Genomic DNA, 15958 nt, shown 5'->3' with positions numbered 1-15958 from the left:
ATATTGGATTTATATCCCGCCCTCCACTCCGAAGAGTCTCAGAGCGGCTCACAATCTCCTTTACCTTCCTCCCCCACAACAGACACCCTGTGAAGTAGATGAAGATATTGGATTTATATCCCACCCTCCACTCTGAAGAGTCTCAGAGTGGCTCGCAATCTCCTTTACCTTCCTCCCCCACAACAGACACCCTGTGAGGTAGATGAAGATATTGGATTTATATCCCACCCTCCACTCCGAAGAGTCTCAGAGTGGCTCACAATCTCCTTTACCTTCCTCCCCCCCCACAACAGACACCCTGTGAGGTAGATGAAGATATTGGATTTATATCCCACCCTCCACTCCGAAGAGTCTCAGAGCGGCTCACAATCTCCTTTACCTTCCTCCCCCCCCACAACAGACACCCTGTGAGGTAGATGAAGATATTGGATTTATATCCCACCCTCCACTCCGAAGAGTCTCAGAGCGGCTCACAATCTCCTTTACCTTCCTCCTCTACAACAGACACCCTGTGAAGTAGATGAAGATATTGGATTTATATCCCACCCTCCACTCTGAAGAGTCTCAGAGCTGCTCACAATCTCCTTTCCCCCCCCCCCACAACAGACACCCTGTGAGGTAGATGAAGATATTGGATTTATATCCTGCCCTCCACTCCGAAGAGTCTCAGAGCGGCTCACAATCTCCTTTACCTTCCTCCCCCACAACAGACACCCTGTGAAGTAGATGAAGATATTGGATTTATATCCCACCCTCCACTCTGAAGAGTCTCAGAGCGGCTCACAATCTCCTTTACCTTCCTCCCCCACAACAGACACCCTGTGAGGTATTGGATTTATATCCCACCCTCCACTCCGAAGAGTCTCAGAGCGGCTCACAATCTCTTTTACCTTCCTCCCCCACAACAGACACCCTGTGAGGTAGATGAAGATATTGGATTTATATCCCACCCTCCACTCCGAAGAGTCTCAGAGCGGCTCACAATCTCCTTTACCTTCCTCCCCCACAACAGGCACCCTGTGAGGTGGGCGGGGCTGAGAGGACTCTCACAGCAGCTGCCCTTTCAAGGACAACTCCTACGAGAGCTATGGCTGACCCAAGGCCATGCTAGCAGGTGCAAGTGGAGGAGTGGGGAATCAAACCCGGTTCTCCCAGATAAGAGTCCGCACACTTAACCACTACACCAAACTGGCTCAGCGGAGTTGTGTTGTAGCAAAATAGCAAAATTTTGCTTCATTGTAGCAAAATAAAACTATGGAAACTCTTAGTGATGTATATGGCCTCAATATGGATTGTTGTATTGCAATAGAACATGGGGCCTTTATCCCTGACTGGGATAGTCCAAGCAACCCGATCTCGTCAGATCTCAAAAGCTAAGCAGGGTGGATTCTGGCAAGTACTTGGATGGGAGTCCTCCAAGGAATACCAGAGGCAGGGGCAGGATTTATTCAACCACATCTCTGAATATCTCCAGCCCTTGGCATGGGTGTCTAGGATCCTGGCCTTTAGGGTTACCAGCTCTGCACACACATGCACATATATATACAAAAATGCCCTCCCAAAAGAAAATAGGTCCTTTTGTGTGGTGGCCCCCAAGTAAGGAAACTGCCTAGGACAATGCTGACCAAACCTGCTCTCTTTCCCTTTGCTGTAAATGGTATCTAAAATCTCTGATTGCTTTCACTTGTTTTGAGTTTGGCTGTTTTCCTGTATTATTGATACTGTTTTTGCTCCTGATATTGTGAGTCACTTTGCAGACTGGACCATTTTTTTGTAAAACTCTAGCATTGCGGAAGGAGGTCTCCAGTTAATACTGGCAGTCTCAGCAGATACCTCTTTCCTTCCCAACAGGAACTACGTTTTCCAGCGTCGATTTGTCAGATTTGATGGGAAAAACCTCATGTATTTCAACAATGAGAAGGTGGGAATGGAATCTGACTGTTACACTCTGCAAGGTTTTGGGTGTCTGAGGAAAGGGACAATGTACCAAGCAGGTTAAAGCATTGCGCAGCATTGGTCAGTCGGGGGAAGGTGACAAGAACAAGTTTTAGAACAAATCATCAAATATTGAGCATTTAGAAAAGATGGCTGTGATTACTAAGAGCCAGCATGGGTTTCTCAAGAACAAGTCATGTCATCCCTTTTTTCAACAAACTATGTTGATGGATCAGGGGAGTGCTGTAGACATAGTTTATCTCGATTTCAGTAGGCTTTTGTTAAGGTTCCACATAATATTTATGTCGACAAATTGGTAAAATGTGGTTTGGATCCTATTACAGTTAGGTGGATCTGTAACTAGTCAACAGATCACACCCAGAGAGTGCTTGTGAATGGTTCCTCATCCTCTTGGAGAGGAGTGACAAGTGGAGTGCCTCAAGGATCTCTCCTGGGACCTGTTTTGTTCAGCATCTTTGTAAATTGTTTGGATGAAGTTAATCTTGTCTTTGTGGCAATTTGACCAGCGCTGCTCTGCAAGAGGTAAAAAAAGACTTGTGGACATTTAATTGTTTCTCTGAATGTCAGCATTTCAGTTCTTGCCAGTAGGTAGTAGTTTTGCCAGTGTGTTTGTTATAACACCTGTTAAGTTGTGAGTGAGCCATTTGTTACACTATGGGCGTTTTCGCACTGACCTTAATCGGGAGCGACGCCCCTCTTCAGCGTGCAGGATCTGCCCGGATTTCGCACCAATTGCCGCGGAGCACCCGGAAGAGCCAGAAAGTCCCGCGGCTTTTGCGGCGCAAATGGAAACCGCCAAAAACCAGTTTCCATTTGCACTGCAAAAGCCGCGGGACTTTCTGGCTCTTCCGGGTGCTCCGCGGCAATTGGTGCGAAATCCGGGCTGATCCTGCGCACTGAAGAGGGGCGTCGCTGCCGATTAAGGTCAGTGCGAAAACGCCCTATGTCTTAAGTACAAAACAATTCTGTGAACTTAGGTAGATCATCAGAGGGAGGGCGAGAAGGGTTGCGTCAGTGCTTAGTTCTCATGGCCCTTTCTTACAGGAAGCAGTTTTTCTCCAGGAGAGTTTGGCCCAGGATCCTGGAAGGTTTTTGGGGTTTTTTGCCATCTTCTGGGCATGGAGCAAGGGTCACCGAGGGTTTGGTTGTGGGAGTGGGGGTGTAATTTGTGAATTTCTTGCATTGTGCAGGGGGTTGGATTAGATGACCCTGGAGGTCCCTTCCAATTCTATTATTCTCTTCCATACGTTGAGGTACATGACTTTGCACCTTCCAAGCAGAAGATGCTCTGGGATCATGCTCTAAACCAGTGGTGTCGAACTCATTTGTTATGAGGGCCGGATCTGACATAAATGAGACCTTGCTGGGCCAGGTCATGTCTAGTTGGGCCAGGCCAGGCTGGGCCATGCACGTACCTATTTAAGATTATGTAAATTTTATAAAGAACACAGACAAACACAAATATATTTTTAAAAACTTAAAACATTAGCACTTTTTGGTCTTAAAGGTGTTTTCTTTGTATTTCTCCCATGGGATCCACAGGGCAAAGGAAGCTCTGGCTTTTTCCTTTCTTCCCCAGGGGACCAGGAGGGGGAGGAGCGTCAGTCAATAGAAGGAAAAGAGGCTCGGCTCAGTAGCTCTGCTGTGCGATTGGAAGAGCCTGGCAAAGCAAGCTATTCCTCCCCGAGCCTCAGCCAATGGAGAAAACAGAGGTTTTGCTCTGTAGCTCCTGTGCAATTGAGCAAGGCTTGCAGAGCACGCTGTTATGCGGAAGGGAACAAGATATAGGGAGAAGGAAGCAGATGACAGGCAGTTGCTCGGGGGCCTGATAGGAGCCCTCTGGGGACCTGATTCGGCCCCCGAACTGCATGTTTGACACCCCTGCTCTAAGCTGTGCGTGTGAGTGGCCACTCATTGACACAGAAAGCCCTGCTCTGTAGCAGTCTGGAGCTGCATAGGGTCTTGCACTGCCCATTGCCCACTTGAAGATTACAGCAGTTATATTCTGCTCAGGATGTGAATGGCTCCACTCTGTAGGGGAAAACATGAGAGGGAACATTGGACAGTGGTTGTAACCTGTTTGCTTGGTTTGTTGCAGGAGCCCTACCCGAAAGGCCTGATTCCTCTCTCCGTCATTGAGATGGCTCGCTCCACCAAGGACAACAAGTTCCAGGTCGTCACGAGTCACAGGATCTTTGTTTTCCGCGCTGAAAATGAAGGTAAGTCTCTCGGTGCCCAGCCTTGGACTCCGTATGGGAACTCCCCTTGCCCTGGTTTGGAGCTGGGGGTTGTGCAGAAGGAGAAGAGGTGTTTTCTGGGGCCAGCTCATGGCACTTCTACCCACAGAAGCTCCTGCAGCCCTCCAGCTCTGTGCTTTTGCTCCTGCAGGCCAGCGGAATGACTGGTGCAGCACCCTGCAGCAGAAGGTGACCGAGCAGCGCCTGCTTTCCCATCGGCCTCCCCTCAGCGGTAATGTAAAGCCACTCCAGAGATCTGGCTACTTGGAGCTCAAAGGCAACAAGTCCAAGGTCTTTGCAGCTCTCAGCCTGTCTGAGCTGTGGCTGTACAAAAGTGAGCAGGTGAGGGACGAAGCTAACCTGACCGTGGGGATTTTCTAGTCTGTCTTTTCTACAACATTCAGGTCTGGTTCTGTACCTAGGACTGCCAGTTTTGGGAAAGGAAATACTTGGAGATCTGGGTGGGTTGGAGCCTGCAGAGAGTGCGGTTAGGGGAGGGGAGGGACCTCAGCAGGATATAATGCCATAGGGCCCACCCTCCCAGGTAGCCATTTTCTTCAGGCAACTGATCTCTGTGGTCTGGAGATCAATTGTAGTAGTGGGAGATCTCCAGGTGCCTCCTGGAGGCTGGCAACCCCAACTGTACCTCTCTTGGGGGTTCACGGGAGGATAGATGATGCACCACTGTGGTGATTCTGCATCTCATGCTGGAGAGATGGAAGTAAATTTCTCTGTTTGAGATTCCCCACCGCCACACACACACACACACACACACACACTCCTTTGTAGGAAATGATGCCAATTGAAGATGGCAGCTCTGACTGACCAGCAGGGGATGTGATTTCAGTGGTGGGCTGGAGCAGACTGACCATCTGAATTTGCTTGGTCTCAGCCATTGTGCAGTCCAATGCCCCAGAAGTCCATCTGCAGAAAGGGCAGGTCTGGGACAAGTAGGGTGACCAACCTCCAGGTGGTATCTGGAGATCTCCTGGAATTATAACTGATCGCCAGGCAACAGAGATCAGTTCACCTGGAAAATGACTGCTTTGTGAGGTGGACTGCATGGCAATGTACCCCATTGAAGTCCCTTCCCAGCCCCCATTCTTCTCAGGCTCCCCCCTTCACAAAATCTCCAGGTATTTTCTGACCTGGAGCTGGCAACTCTAGGAGCAAAGGAGGCCAGTGCAGAGCAGCAAGGTGGGACGGTGGGCGCAAAGGGGCCAGAAGACCCAGCACAAGCCCAGGACCATTTCCTGTGAGGCAAGGTCAGTGAGCTTTCCCCATTTCAGGTTGAGGAGCAAAGAAAACAAGAGGGGAAATGGTGTTTTGCTGACATTTTTGAGGGTTTTCCAGAGAAGGGAGAGCTCACATCTTTAATGAGTTGAACAAAGCAGGAGTCGTTGCACCTTTAAGACCAACCAATTTTTATTTAGAATGTAAGCTTTCGGGTGCTCTTAAGCACACTTCATCAGATGAGGAATCCAGCACAGTGAGCAAAGCCATACGCAGCTGAGCAGAGCCATACATAGCTGGTAGGCAGTGGCCTAGAATGCAGCATGGTACAAATTTAAGAACCAATGACAGTGAAGTAAAATTATCTGGTAGGCAGTGGTTTAGAACGTAAAATGGTACAATGACAGAATAGTAAAATTAACACATTGAGCAAACCTTTGATCTGAGTAGCATGAGCATGCGCAAGCAACAAAACAGTAGTATGTCAAAAAGTTCAGAAGATACGTAGAAAAAGAGTGGAAAATAAAAGGACATTGGACAATTTTTGATAATGATTAAGTCTTAGAAAAAAGAAGAATACGAATTTTTGTTTTTATTAGTTAAGGGTACCTTTAAACATTAGTACTTTAAGTAAATAAAAATTTATTATTACAAATAATACAAATAAAAATTTATTATTAAATAACACCCGGTGGGGGTCAAGTAACGGGGGGAGGGGTGGGTAGAAAGTAATACAGGGGATAGATAAAAGAAGTTATTAATTATGCAAGAAATATAATTTGTTACCATATGTTACCAAATAAAATTGTTTTAAAATGTGAGATTGTCTGTCAGTTGTCTCAGCTATGTATGGCTTTGCTCACTGTGCTGGATTCCTCGTCTGATGAAGTGTGCTTAAGAGTGCCATGAAAACTTAGTTCTAAATAAAAATTGGTTGGTCGTAAAGGTGAAACTTGACTCCTGCTTTGTTCAACTGCTTCAGACCAACACGGCTGCGCACTTGGATCTATCTTTAATGAGGACGGTGTGATTACTAGAAGCTGAATTCTGCTGATTCCTGCCAACATTTTGCTTGCAGTACTATAAAATAGGCATCGCCATCTGCCTAATAGAGATGCAGGGCTCCACAATTCGAGAAGCAAAAGGTCGCAGCTTTGAGCTCATCACCCCTCTCAAGATCTTCAGGTAACGCCAGGTGGGGCTTCAAGGCCACAGGGCCTTTGAGGGCTTGCTGGAGCTTCGTTTGTTCTGGCCTGGCAAAGTATTGTCCTCTCCACATATGGGAGGATGGAGAGGGATTGTGCGTTAGTTAAAAGGCTGAAGGCAGGTCCTCAGACTTCTGGTCCCTCATCCCAGAGGTCTGGAATCTGTGTAAAATGGCCAACAGCACCTTGTTCCTAATGGCAGCCCTGGAGCATTTGGAGCTCTAGGTGTTGCCTTTTGGACCTTGGGAGTTCCATGGTTTTGAAAGGCAGATGCGGGGAGGCTAGGTCTCGCTGGAGTTCCTGACCCTAAATCTGGAACGGATTCCCTCAGTTTTGGAGCAGAGTCTGAACGAGAGAAGCGGGAATGGATGGAAGCCTTGCAGAACTCCATTGCAGAGATGCTGTACGACTATGAGGTGGCTGAGAAGATCTGGTCGAACAAAGCCAACCGCTTCTGCGCCGACTGCCGCGCCCTGAACCCTGACTGGGCCTCTGTCAACCTGTGTGTGGTAATCTGCAGGCAGTGCGCAGGCAAGTGCCCTGGGAGACCTGGGTTGCGGTTGCATTTCAGCAAGTGATAATACGGGGTTAACTAATTTGTTCTGATATTTTTATGCCAAAAAAGGCTGACTTGAACCTGAACTTGATAATAAGGGGGGGAGGGGTTCCAGCATTGCAGGAAACTGAAGATTGTCACAGCTCTCCTCTCCCCAGCATTTAGCTCACTCCCTTCCACCCGCTATGACTGGATTGGTGCCTAGGGTTGCCAGCCCCCAGGTGATGTCTAGAGACCTTTCACTGTTAGAACGGATCTCCAGACAATAGAGACCAGTTCCCCTGGAGAAAACCACTGCTTTGGAGGGTAGACTCTATGGCATTGTACCCCACAGAGGTCCTTGTCCTCCCCAGACTCCACCCCCAAAATCTCCAGCCCGGAGAGAGCTGGCAACTCTATGATGGGACCTGAGCTACGTCACCATGGAGATGGGTTTCACAAGGAAATCTTTATCCAGTTTGAGCTACTTCTGCCCAAACTGGATCAGTGGGAGGCAGCAACCCCCACCAGAAGAAAGTTCCAGTTATGGGAATTTCCCTGGTCGCTGGTTCACCTCAGCTGGGTGCATGTTTGAGACAGAGGGTGTCAAGCTCACCCTTCATGGCTGCTCGCATTCTCCTGCCCTTTCTTCTGGGCTTCCATCTTGTCTAGAGACAAAGCAGTCTGTTAGGACCTGAGTCCTTGTATGGCCTGAGCCATCGCATGACACAAACAGCTGGAGTCATTCATCCAAAAGGGGCCCTGTCCTGCAGGGTTCAGGCACTAATTTTAGAAAGAGCTTTATTCCATAAACTGCTGCTGAAACAGGAAGCACTGCTGGAAAAGAAATCTACAGAAAAGGGAAATAGAGCAGGACTTCACTAAAGAAAGTAGAAGTAAAACAGTGCTGGCTAGAGTGTAAACTTACACTCTGCTAGATGCCCCCCTCCCAATTGTTTGAGGGGTGAGTCAGTCTCTGCCCATCTTTGAATGAGCTTAATGAGGCTGATTTCCCCAAGATCCCAAGACTTGGCTACAGTGACAGAGACTAGATAAAGGGCCCATGGCTGTACATGGCTGCACACCCTTGGATCCTAAATAAGCTCATTCAAAGATGGGCAGAGACTGACCTAACCCTCATCAATTGGGAGGAGGGACACGCAGCAGAGTGTAAGCCAGCATGGTGTAGTGGTTAAGAGTGACAGACCCTTGTCTGCAGAACTGGGTTTGACTCCCCACTCCTCCTCCACTTGAAGCCTGCTGGGTGACTTTGGGCCAATCACAGTTCTCTCAGAACTCTCTCAGCCCCACCTGCCTCACAAAGTGTCTTTTGCGGGGAGAGAAAGGAAGGTGATTGTAAACTACTTGGAGGCACAGGAGGCCTGCTGGGTGACCTTGGGCCAGTCATAGTTCTCTCAGAACTCTTTCTGCTGTGGGGAGAAGTTGTCTGTTGTGGAGAGGGGAAGGGAAGGCGATCATAAGCCACTTTGAAGCTCCTTATGGTAGAGAAAAGAAAGATATAAAAGCCAATTCTTCTCCTCCTCCTCTTGTCCACACTGTTTTATTTTTATTTTCTTTAGTGCAGTCCTGCTCTATTTCCCTTTTCTATAAATTCCTTCCTACTTGTGCTTCCTGTTTCAGTAGCAGCTTAATGGAATGAAGCTCTTTTTACAACTAGTGCCTGATTTTTGTAGAAGGGGCTCTTTTAAATGGACTGTTCCAACCATTTGTGCCACACAGTGGCTCAGGCTACCCAGAGACTCAAGTCAGACCACTTTATCTCTAGTATATACAGGGGTCGTTTTGTAGGATTGTTATGCAGCTGCACCTACTATTCAATGGACAAGGAGGTGGAACTCTCAAGAGGAGGAGGTGGAGGAGGAACTCTCCGAAAGGTTCAGGAGCTGTGCTCCTGTGAGCTCCCACTGAATCTGAGGCCTGAGTATATATATTTGCCATCAAGTCACAGCTGACTTCTAGCAACCTTGTGCGATTTTCAAGGCAAGAGACATTCAAAGGTGGCTTGCCATTGCCTGCTTCCGTGTCACAATCCTGGACTTCCTTGGTGGTCTCCTGACCAAATACTGACCAGAGTGTTAAAGAACATAAGAACATAAGAGAAGCCATGTTGGATCAGGCCAACAGCCCATCCAGTCCAACACACTGTATCACACAGTGGCCAAAAATTTATATATGTGTATATATATATATACACACACACACACACTGTGGCTAATAGCCACTGATGGACCTCTGCTCCATATTTTTATCTAACCCCCTCTTGAAGCTGGTTATGCCTGTAGCCACCACCACCTCCTGTGGCAGTGAATTCCACATAATCACCCTTTGGGTGAAGAAGTACCTCCTTTTATCCGTTCTAACCCGACTGCTCAGCAATTTCATTGAATACCCACGAGTTCTTGTATTGTGAGAAAGGGAGGAAAGTACTTCTTTCTCTACCTTCTCTATCCCAAGCATAATATTGTGAACCTCTCTCATGTCACCCCGCAGTCGACATTTCTCCAAGGTAAAGAGCCCCAAGCGTTTTAACCTTTCTTCATAGGGAAAGTGTTCCAAACCTGTAATCATTCTAATTGCCCTTTTCTGCACTTTTTCCAGCGCTATAATATCCTTTTTGAGGTGCGGTGACCAGAATTGCACACAGTATTCCAAATGAGACTGCACCATCAATTTATACAGGGGCATTATGATACTCTGTGTGTGTGTAGCTGCAGTACGATTCCCGGTAGAAGCTGGGTTTTCAGGTAGCCGGCTTGATTTGGCTCAGCCTTCCATCCTTCTGAGGTTGGTTAAATGAGTAACGAGCTTGCTGGGGGTGGGGAGTGTAGATGACTGGGGAAGGCAATGGCAAACCACCCGTAAAAAGTCTGCCGTGAAAACGTTGTGAAAGCAACGTCATCCCAGAGTTGGAAACGACTGGTGCTTGCACACCAGTCCTTTCCTGACCTGCTTAGCTTCTGAAACCTGATGAATTGGACTAGCCTAGGCCATCCAGGTGAGGGCTATTTAGACTAGAGATGTGAAATATCCTAAAATTTTGAAATCATGGGGGGGGGGGGGGGGGGAATCATTTGTTTTTCCAGGAAGAAAATGAAATGTGAGGGGAAACGAGCTAGAGAGAGATGGCTACACACACACAGATTCATAATTTAAAACTTTGCATATAAAATTGTACTATTTATCATATTAAATTTAAAATTATAAATATGTTTTCTCTCAGAAAAATTATAAATATGTTTTCCGTCAGAAAAATTATAAAGATCTGCAAACTGTTGTACCCTGTGCTGCCATGGCACATGTATCTTTTTTTTTTTGTCTGAGAGTTAAGAAAAAGTAAAAGTTGAAGACAGAAAACAAATTATGTAGTAAATAAAAAAAGGCTCATTGTAGCAAGATTTTAAAATAGCCAGACTTTAAAACATGAAAATCACTTAACTCCTTTATGACATATCATCATTAAATGAAATATAATGTATTAATGGTTATGAAAATTGTTTACAGTCAGTTAAACTAAGAAAATTTTGAAAATATTGTATGTGTTTTCAAGAATTGGGTTTTGTGTGTGCGTGTATGTGTGTGTGTGTTTGTAACCAGTGTACCCCAAAGTTCCCATTTTTCTCTTTGGAAAAATTAAGAAAGACCAACTTTTTTCATTCAATGCACTTGGAATCAGTGATATGTTGTGCAAGACAGTGTTTTTCTCATTTAAAAAGATAAAATATTTCATAGGAATCTTTTCCTTCAGAAGTTTTCCAAATTTTCCAATTTTACCATTTTTTTCAATTTTTATCTAAAGCCCTTGAGGTGAAAAAGGAAACTTCCCCCCTCTCCTTTTCTCATCCCTCCCCCCCTCAGGCCTTCGCCTCTCAAATATGGACCAGCAACAAACAATTGGGGAGCTTTCTCTCCAGTTTCTGCCACAAACCAGTTTGCCAAGAATAATCCCAATTATAGATCAGCAGCTGGGGCAGTTTGGCTCTTGGCAACAGAGGCAAAACAAAAGTCTTTGCATCAGAGGAAAGGAGACAGTGAGTGAGATGCTTGACTGCTTTCCCCAAGTCATGCATCACCTTAAAAATGCTGCATCTTCCCTTGCAGGATAGGTGGGGAGCTGATTTTTCCTTCCACCTAATAAACCTGTATTATTCTAGCACCATAGTGACTCCCATTCATAACAGAGTTCACCCCGTCAGGACCATGCCCTTGCTGCCAGGCCAGTGCTAGATCTCCTAGAAGTGCCTTGGGCTTGGCTTGAAGGGATTCCACCGCAGTCCTTGTTCCCATGGCTACTGGAGATGCAGGCTTGCTTTGGGCCTAGCTGTGAGACTGGCCTTCCATGTGTAGCTGGATTGCATGCAAGCCAGAAGCATGTGCATACGTATATGCATCCTCTCAGTCTCACTGCTTCCACAGGTCAACATCGGAGCTTGGGTTCCAGCATTTCTAAGGTGCAGAGCCTGAAGCTGGACACCAGTGTCTGGAGCAATGAGATGGTCCAGGTATGCAAACGTTCCTGGAGACTGGGAAAGGGGCCCAACTGGAGGTTTTAGAATGCAGGGGACTTTTTTGGAAAGGAAAGTCCAGGAGGCTTATTTTTACTTGCAAGTCTAGGGGTACAGAGCTCTCTGATGTTGAGATACTCTCTGTTGATTTACTTTGGGGATGTGGATTGCTTTCTCGCTCCAAGTAACACTAGTTTTTTTTAAAAAAAAAATCTTTATTAAGATAAACAAACAACAAAAGCCAATCTAAAATACAAAGCTACATAAAATGCGTAAGCCTCCCTTTCCCCTTTACAGTCATGGGCATAACTTCCTTTATCAGCATATTGCAGTTATGGTATTAATTCAGTCTATTGCCAGTTCCATGCTCTGTGTAGCCCCTGACCCTACTAGGTCTAATCCCAGTGCGCCTCTGCTTTTCTGGTATGCTGCTAATTTCACAGGGGTTTTTTGTTCGTTTGGGGTCAACTGACAGCTGATTTACCGTGACCTCATAGTCCCGTGACCCGTGGCGCAGAGTGTTAAAGCTGCAGTACTGCAGTCCTAAGCTCTGCTCATGACCTGAGCTCAATCCCCAGTGGAAGCTGGGTTCAGGTAGCTGGCTCAAGGTTGACTCAGCCATCCATCCTTCCAAGGTCGGTAAAATGAGTACCCAGCTTGCTGGGGGGAAAGCGTAGATGACTGGGGAAGGCAATGGCAAACCACCCCGTAAAAAGTCTGTGGTGAAAACGTTGTGAAAGCAACGTCACCCCAGAGTCGGAAATGACTGGTGCTTGCACAGGGGACCTTTCCTTTCCATAGGGTTTTCAAGGCAAGAGACATTCAGAAGTGGCCTGCAAAGCAACTCTGTACTTCCTTGTTGGTCTCCCATCCAAGGCTTGACCAGGGCAGGTGCTATTTAGCTTCTGAGAACTGACAAGACTGGGCTAGCCTAGGCTCACCAGGGTATAGACGTCCTTTGCTTCCAACAAACCATCTTGTAATTTACAAGTATTTTTTTCCTTTTCTTTCTGTGGCCTTGTAAAGACCAACCTTGCAGCAGTAATCACATGCAAGGTGACTTTTAACAGGTTACTGGCGATGTCAGATAAGATAATTAAGCAGTGGTGTCTCTGGCTTGCTGGGTATCTGTTTTCTCAACCCAAGTGATACACTTTTCACAACTTGTTTCCACTAGCTTCCAGTATAAAAGAAGTCTGCCTCATTTTCTTCACAGAACCAGTTCTGATCTCTCCCCACCCCCCACCCCCCGCTACTTTCTCCCATAGCTATTTATTGTGCTGGGGAATGAACAGGTGAACAGGTTTTGGGCAGCCCGCCTCCTGCCCTCTGAGGCTTTGTACCCAGATGCCAACAGCGAGCAGAGGCGAGACTTCATCACCCGCAAATACCGCTACGGGCACTACCGTTTGCCACATCCCCAGTACAGCAGCCAGGAACACCTGTTGCAGGTACGACCGTGTTTTGCATCCTTTATGCCACCAGGAGAGTACCCTGGGGCCCCAAAGGCTATGAAGCATTGGGTATGATCCCCTCGCAGGAGTACCTGTGCACTACCCCACATGGCCCTTGAATGTGCACAGGAAGGAGGAGAGAATCCGTTTGCCTTTCTCTGCCATATTGTGACACTATTTCAGAACTGGTAGGAGGGTGGCTGTCCATTAGCTGCAGACTTTCCTATGCCCAGACTTGGGTTTTCAGTCATGTACAGATGGCTCTTTCACTGAATAAAGCAGGAGTCAAGTTTCACCTTTAAGACAAAGCCAGGTAAAACTTGACTCCTGCTTTGTTCAACTGCTTCAGACCAACACAGCTGCCCGCTTGAATCACTCTTTCACTGAGTTGCTTGGTTCTCCTTTTTCAGGCTCTGTGTGCAGCTGTTTCTGGAGCTGGGCTGCTGAAGATGATGCTGCAGTTCTTTGCAGCCACCACAGAAGGTGAGCAGAGAAAACAATGGCAACACAATATAAACAGAAATATAAAAACAATTGTGTCAAGAATACAGTTTGACAAAATTTACAAAAATCTATATATTATATTGTGCAAAAACATCCAAATTTCATTCCAAAACCATAAATCACATAGAGAGCATAAAGTCACAAACAGAAACACTGTTTCTAAGGATGACTCCAATGAATTCTTTACAAAAAAAAGTCTATAAGGAATAATACTACTCGGGAGTAAATTCCAGAGTCCTTCCGCTGATGTCGGCTTCCGAAGGAGAAATTCTTGCCTTCACGCAATCACTGGCTTAAATTGCATTCCGCTGCACCTGCAGCTTCTGCACAAGCCAACTGACAAGGTCCTCAGACCGGCCTCTCTCAGACGCCCAAATTAGAATTTTCAAATGACGGCATGTGATTTATGGTTTTGGAATGAAATTTGGATGTTTTTGCACAATATAATATATAGATTTTTGTAAATTTTGTCAAACTGTATTCTTGACACAATGGTTTTTAGACCACAGAAGGTGAAGCAGGATGTTACAAGGCTGTTTCGGAGACTGGGGGAAACCAGCAACAGAGCGGTTCAAGTAAATGCCATCTCCACCTTCCCTCTGCATCTTCAGTGTAGACAAGGAGGGGATGAGGAGGACCTTCTGTGGTCCTCATCTGTATTTAAGCACAACTGCTAATCCCTGCACCTGTTGCTGTGGATTGCCTTCCTGACCTCCACCAGACCCTGCAAGGATGTAGCCATTTTATTTTTAAGATATGTGCCACCATCTCTTATTATTATTTATTGCATTTGATGAATCGCCCTATCCTGGCTAGTGCCAGGCTCTGGGCGATGTACAACATTTAAAAATACACATATATAAAATCAGTTACATTAAAAAGATTACAAACCCTGATGACGTCTTTAAAGTGCTCTTATTCAGTCATTATATCACATCAGGGGTAGGGGGATCTCCCCAAGAGGGGGTGGAGAGGAAAAGGTGCCAGCATGGCAACCCTCCCTGTCCTTATGCAAAGGCTTGACGGAACATCTCTGCCTTACAGGCCCTGTGAAACTGTAAAAGCTTCCGCAGGGCCCTGATGTCTTCCGGCAGAGCGTTCCACCAAGTCGGGGCCAGGACGGAAAAAGCTCTGGCCCTTGTTGAGGACAGCCGACCCTCTTTCGGGCCAGGGAATGTTATGAATGACATTTCTTTCCTGCCACTACAGGTTATCCCTTGGCAACTTAAAGCAAATGATAAGAAAGTAAATGCTGGTTCTATACGTAGGTACATATGTGTAGTTGTTTTATACTGAGTCAGACCTTTGGTCCACCCAGGTCAGTACTGTCTGTCTACCCAGATTAGCAGTGGCTCTTCAGGCAGAGGTCTTTCACATCACCTGCTACCTGATGCTTTTGACTAGAGGTGTCAGGGATTGAACCTGAGACCCTCTGCATGCCAAGCCAGTGCTCTCCCACTGAGCCACAGCCCCTTCTCCCCTCTCCAACAGCTGGAGATGTTTTGGCCGTGGGCTGCCCCCATATTTAATCCAGCTTGATCCCTTGCTCTTGGCCTCCTGGAGATGTTAAGAACATTCTGCTCCAATAAATGGATCTCTTGTGGAGATTATTCTTCTCCTGCCGGTCTTTTATTTCCTCTTACCACTTTTTAAAATTCCTGTTTTTTTATTGCTAATGCTGCCTGGCTTCCTCATTGTTAAATTACAAGTGACTGATGTTAAATTGCTGGTATTTCGTTTTATTTGTCTGGAGATTATTCTTTCCCCTCTGTATGACTAATTGTATTTTAAAATTCTAGCCTGTATTGAATACTACTTTAGAAGAAAGGTGGGAGTTGAAATTTGCTTTTAAAATTCCATTGAATTAGACTGGAGGGAGGTGACAAACATTCACTGTAATATATACTTTTGTGTGTAGCTCTAACTGACCTGCAAGAATTAACAAAGACAACGTTATACTTAAAAAGTTACAAAACCCCCCCATACTTTGTAAAGTATGTTTGCATTTCTCTGCTGTCTGTCTGATTCCCTAAATCCTTTGAAATGAATATTTAATGGCACTGTGTAGGTATTCCCAGAATAGAATAGAAGAGTGATTCTGTATCTCTGATAGGCAATCTTGGTGTGGAAGGACTGAGCCCAGAAGGAGTCTACAATGAGGTCACCCAGCCAGTGGCCCAGTGTGGTTACCTGTACAAGGCCCCATCGATGACCAAACTTGCAGTTGTCAAGAAAAGCCGAGAGGGTAAGTACAAAGGAGGGGGAGGGCCCGCCACTTCCTGTGGGAGTAGAGGTCTTGATTGTGATGAGT

At 46.3% G+C, this 15958-nt stretch overlaps 1 protein-coding gene across 1 annotated transcript in view; it reads left to right on the top strand.

The window, feature by feature from the left end:
* Positions 1 to 15958, top strand: part of ARAP3 (ArfGAP with RhoGAP domain, ankyrin repeat and PH domain 3) — a 90384-nt gene that overhangs the window by 18544 nt on the left and 55882 nt on the right. The window contains 10 exon segments of the mRNA XM_060254499.1: positions 1852 to 1921; positions 4055 to 4175; positions 4345 to 4535; positions 6505 to 6611; positions 6963 to 7162; positions 11601 to 11686; positions 12958 to 13140; positions 13554 to 13626; positions 14160 to 14222; positions 15761 to 15892. Coding sequence (XP_060110482.1) covers positions 1852 to 1921; positions 4055 to 4175; positions 4345 to 4535; positions 6505 to 6611; positions 6963 to 7162; positions 11601 to 11686; positions 12958 to 13140; positions 13554 to 13626; positions 14160 to 14222; positions 15761 to 15892 — 1226 coding nt within the window.

Source organism: Heteronotia binoei, chromosome 14 (genome assembly GCF_032191835.1).
Source record: "Heteronotia binoei isolate CCM8104 ecotype False Entrance Well chromosome 14, APGP_CSIRO_Hbin_v1, whole genome shotgun sequence".
Classification (NCBI taxonomy): domain Eukaryota; kingdom Metazoa; phylum Chordata; class Lepidosauria; order Squamata; family Gekkonidae; genus Heteronotia; species Heteronotia binoei.
The sequence above is the reverse complement of the archived record's forward strand: the minus strand, read 5'-3'. Positions and strand labels throughout refer to the sequence as shown.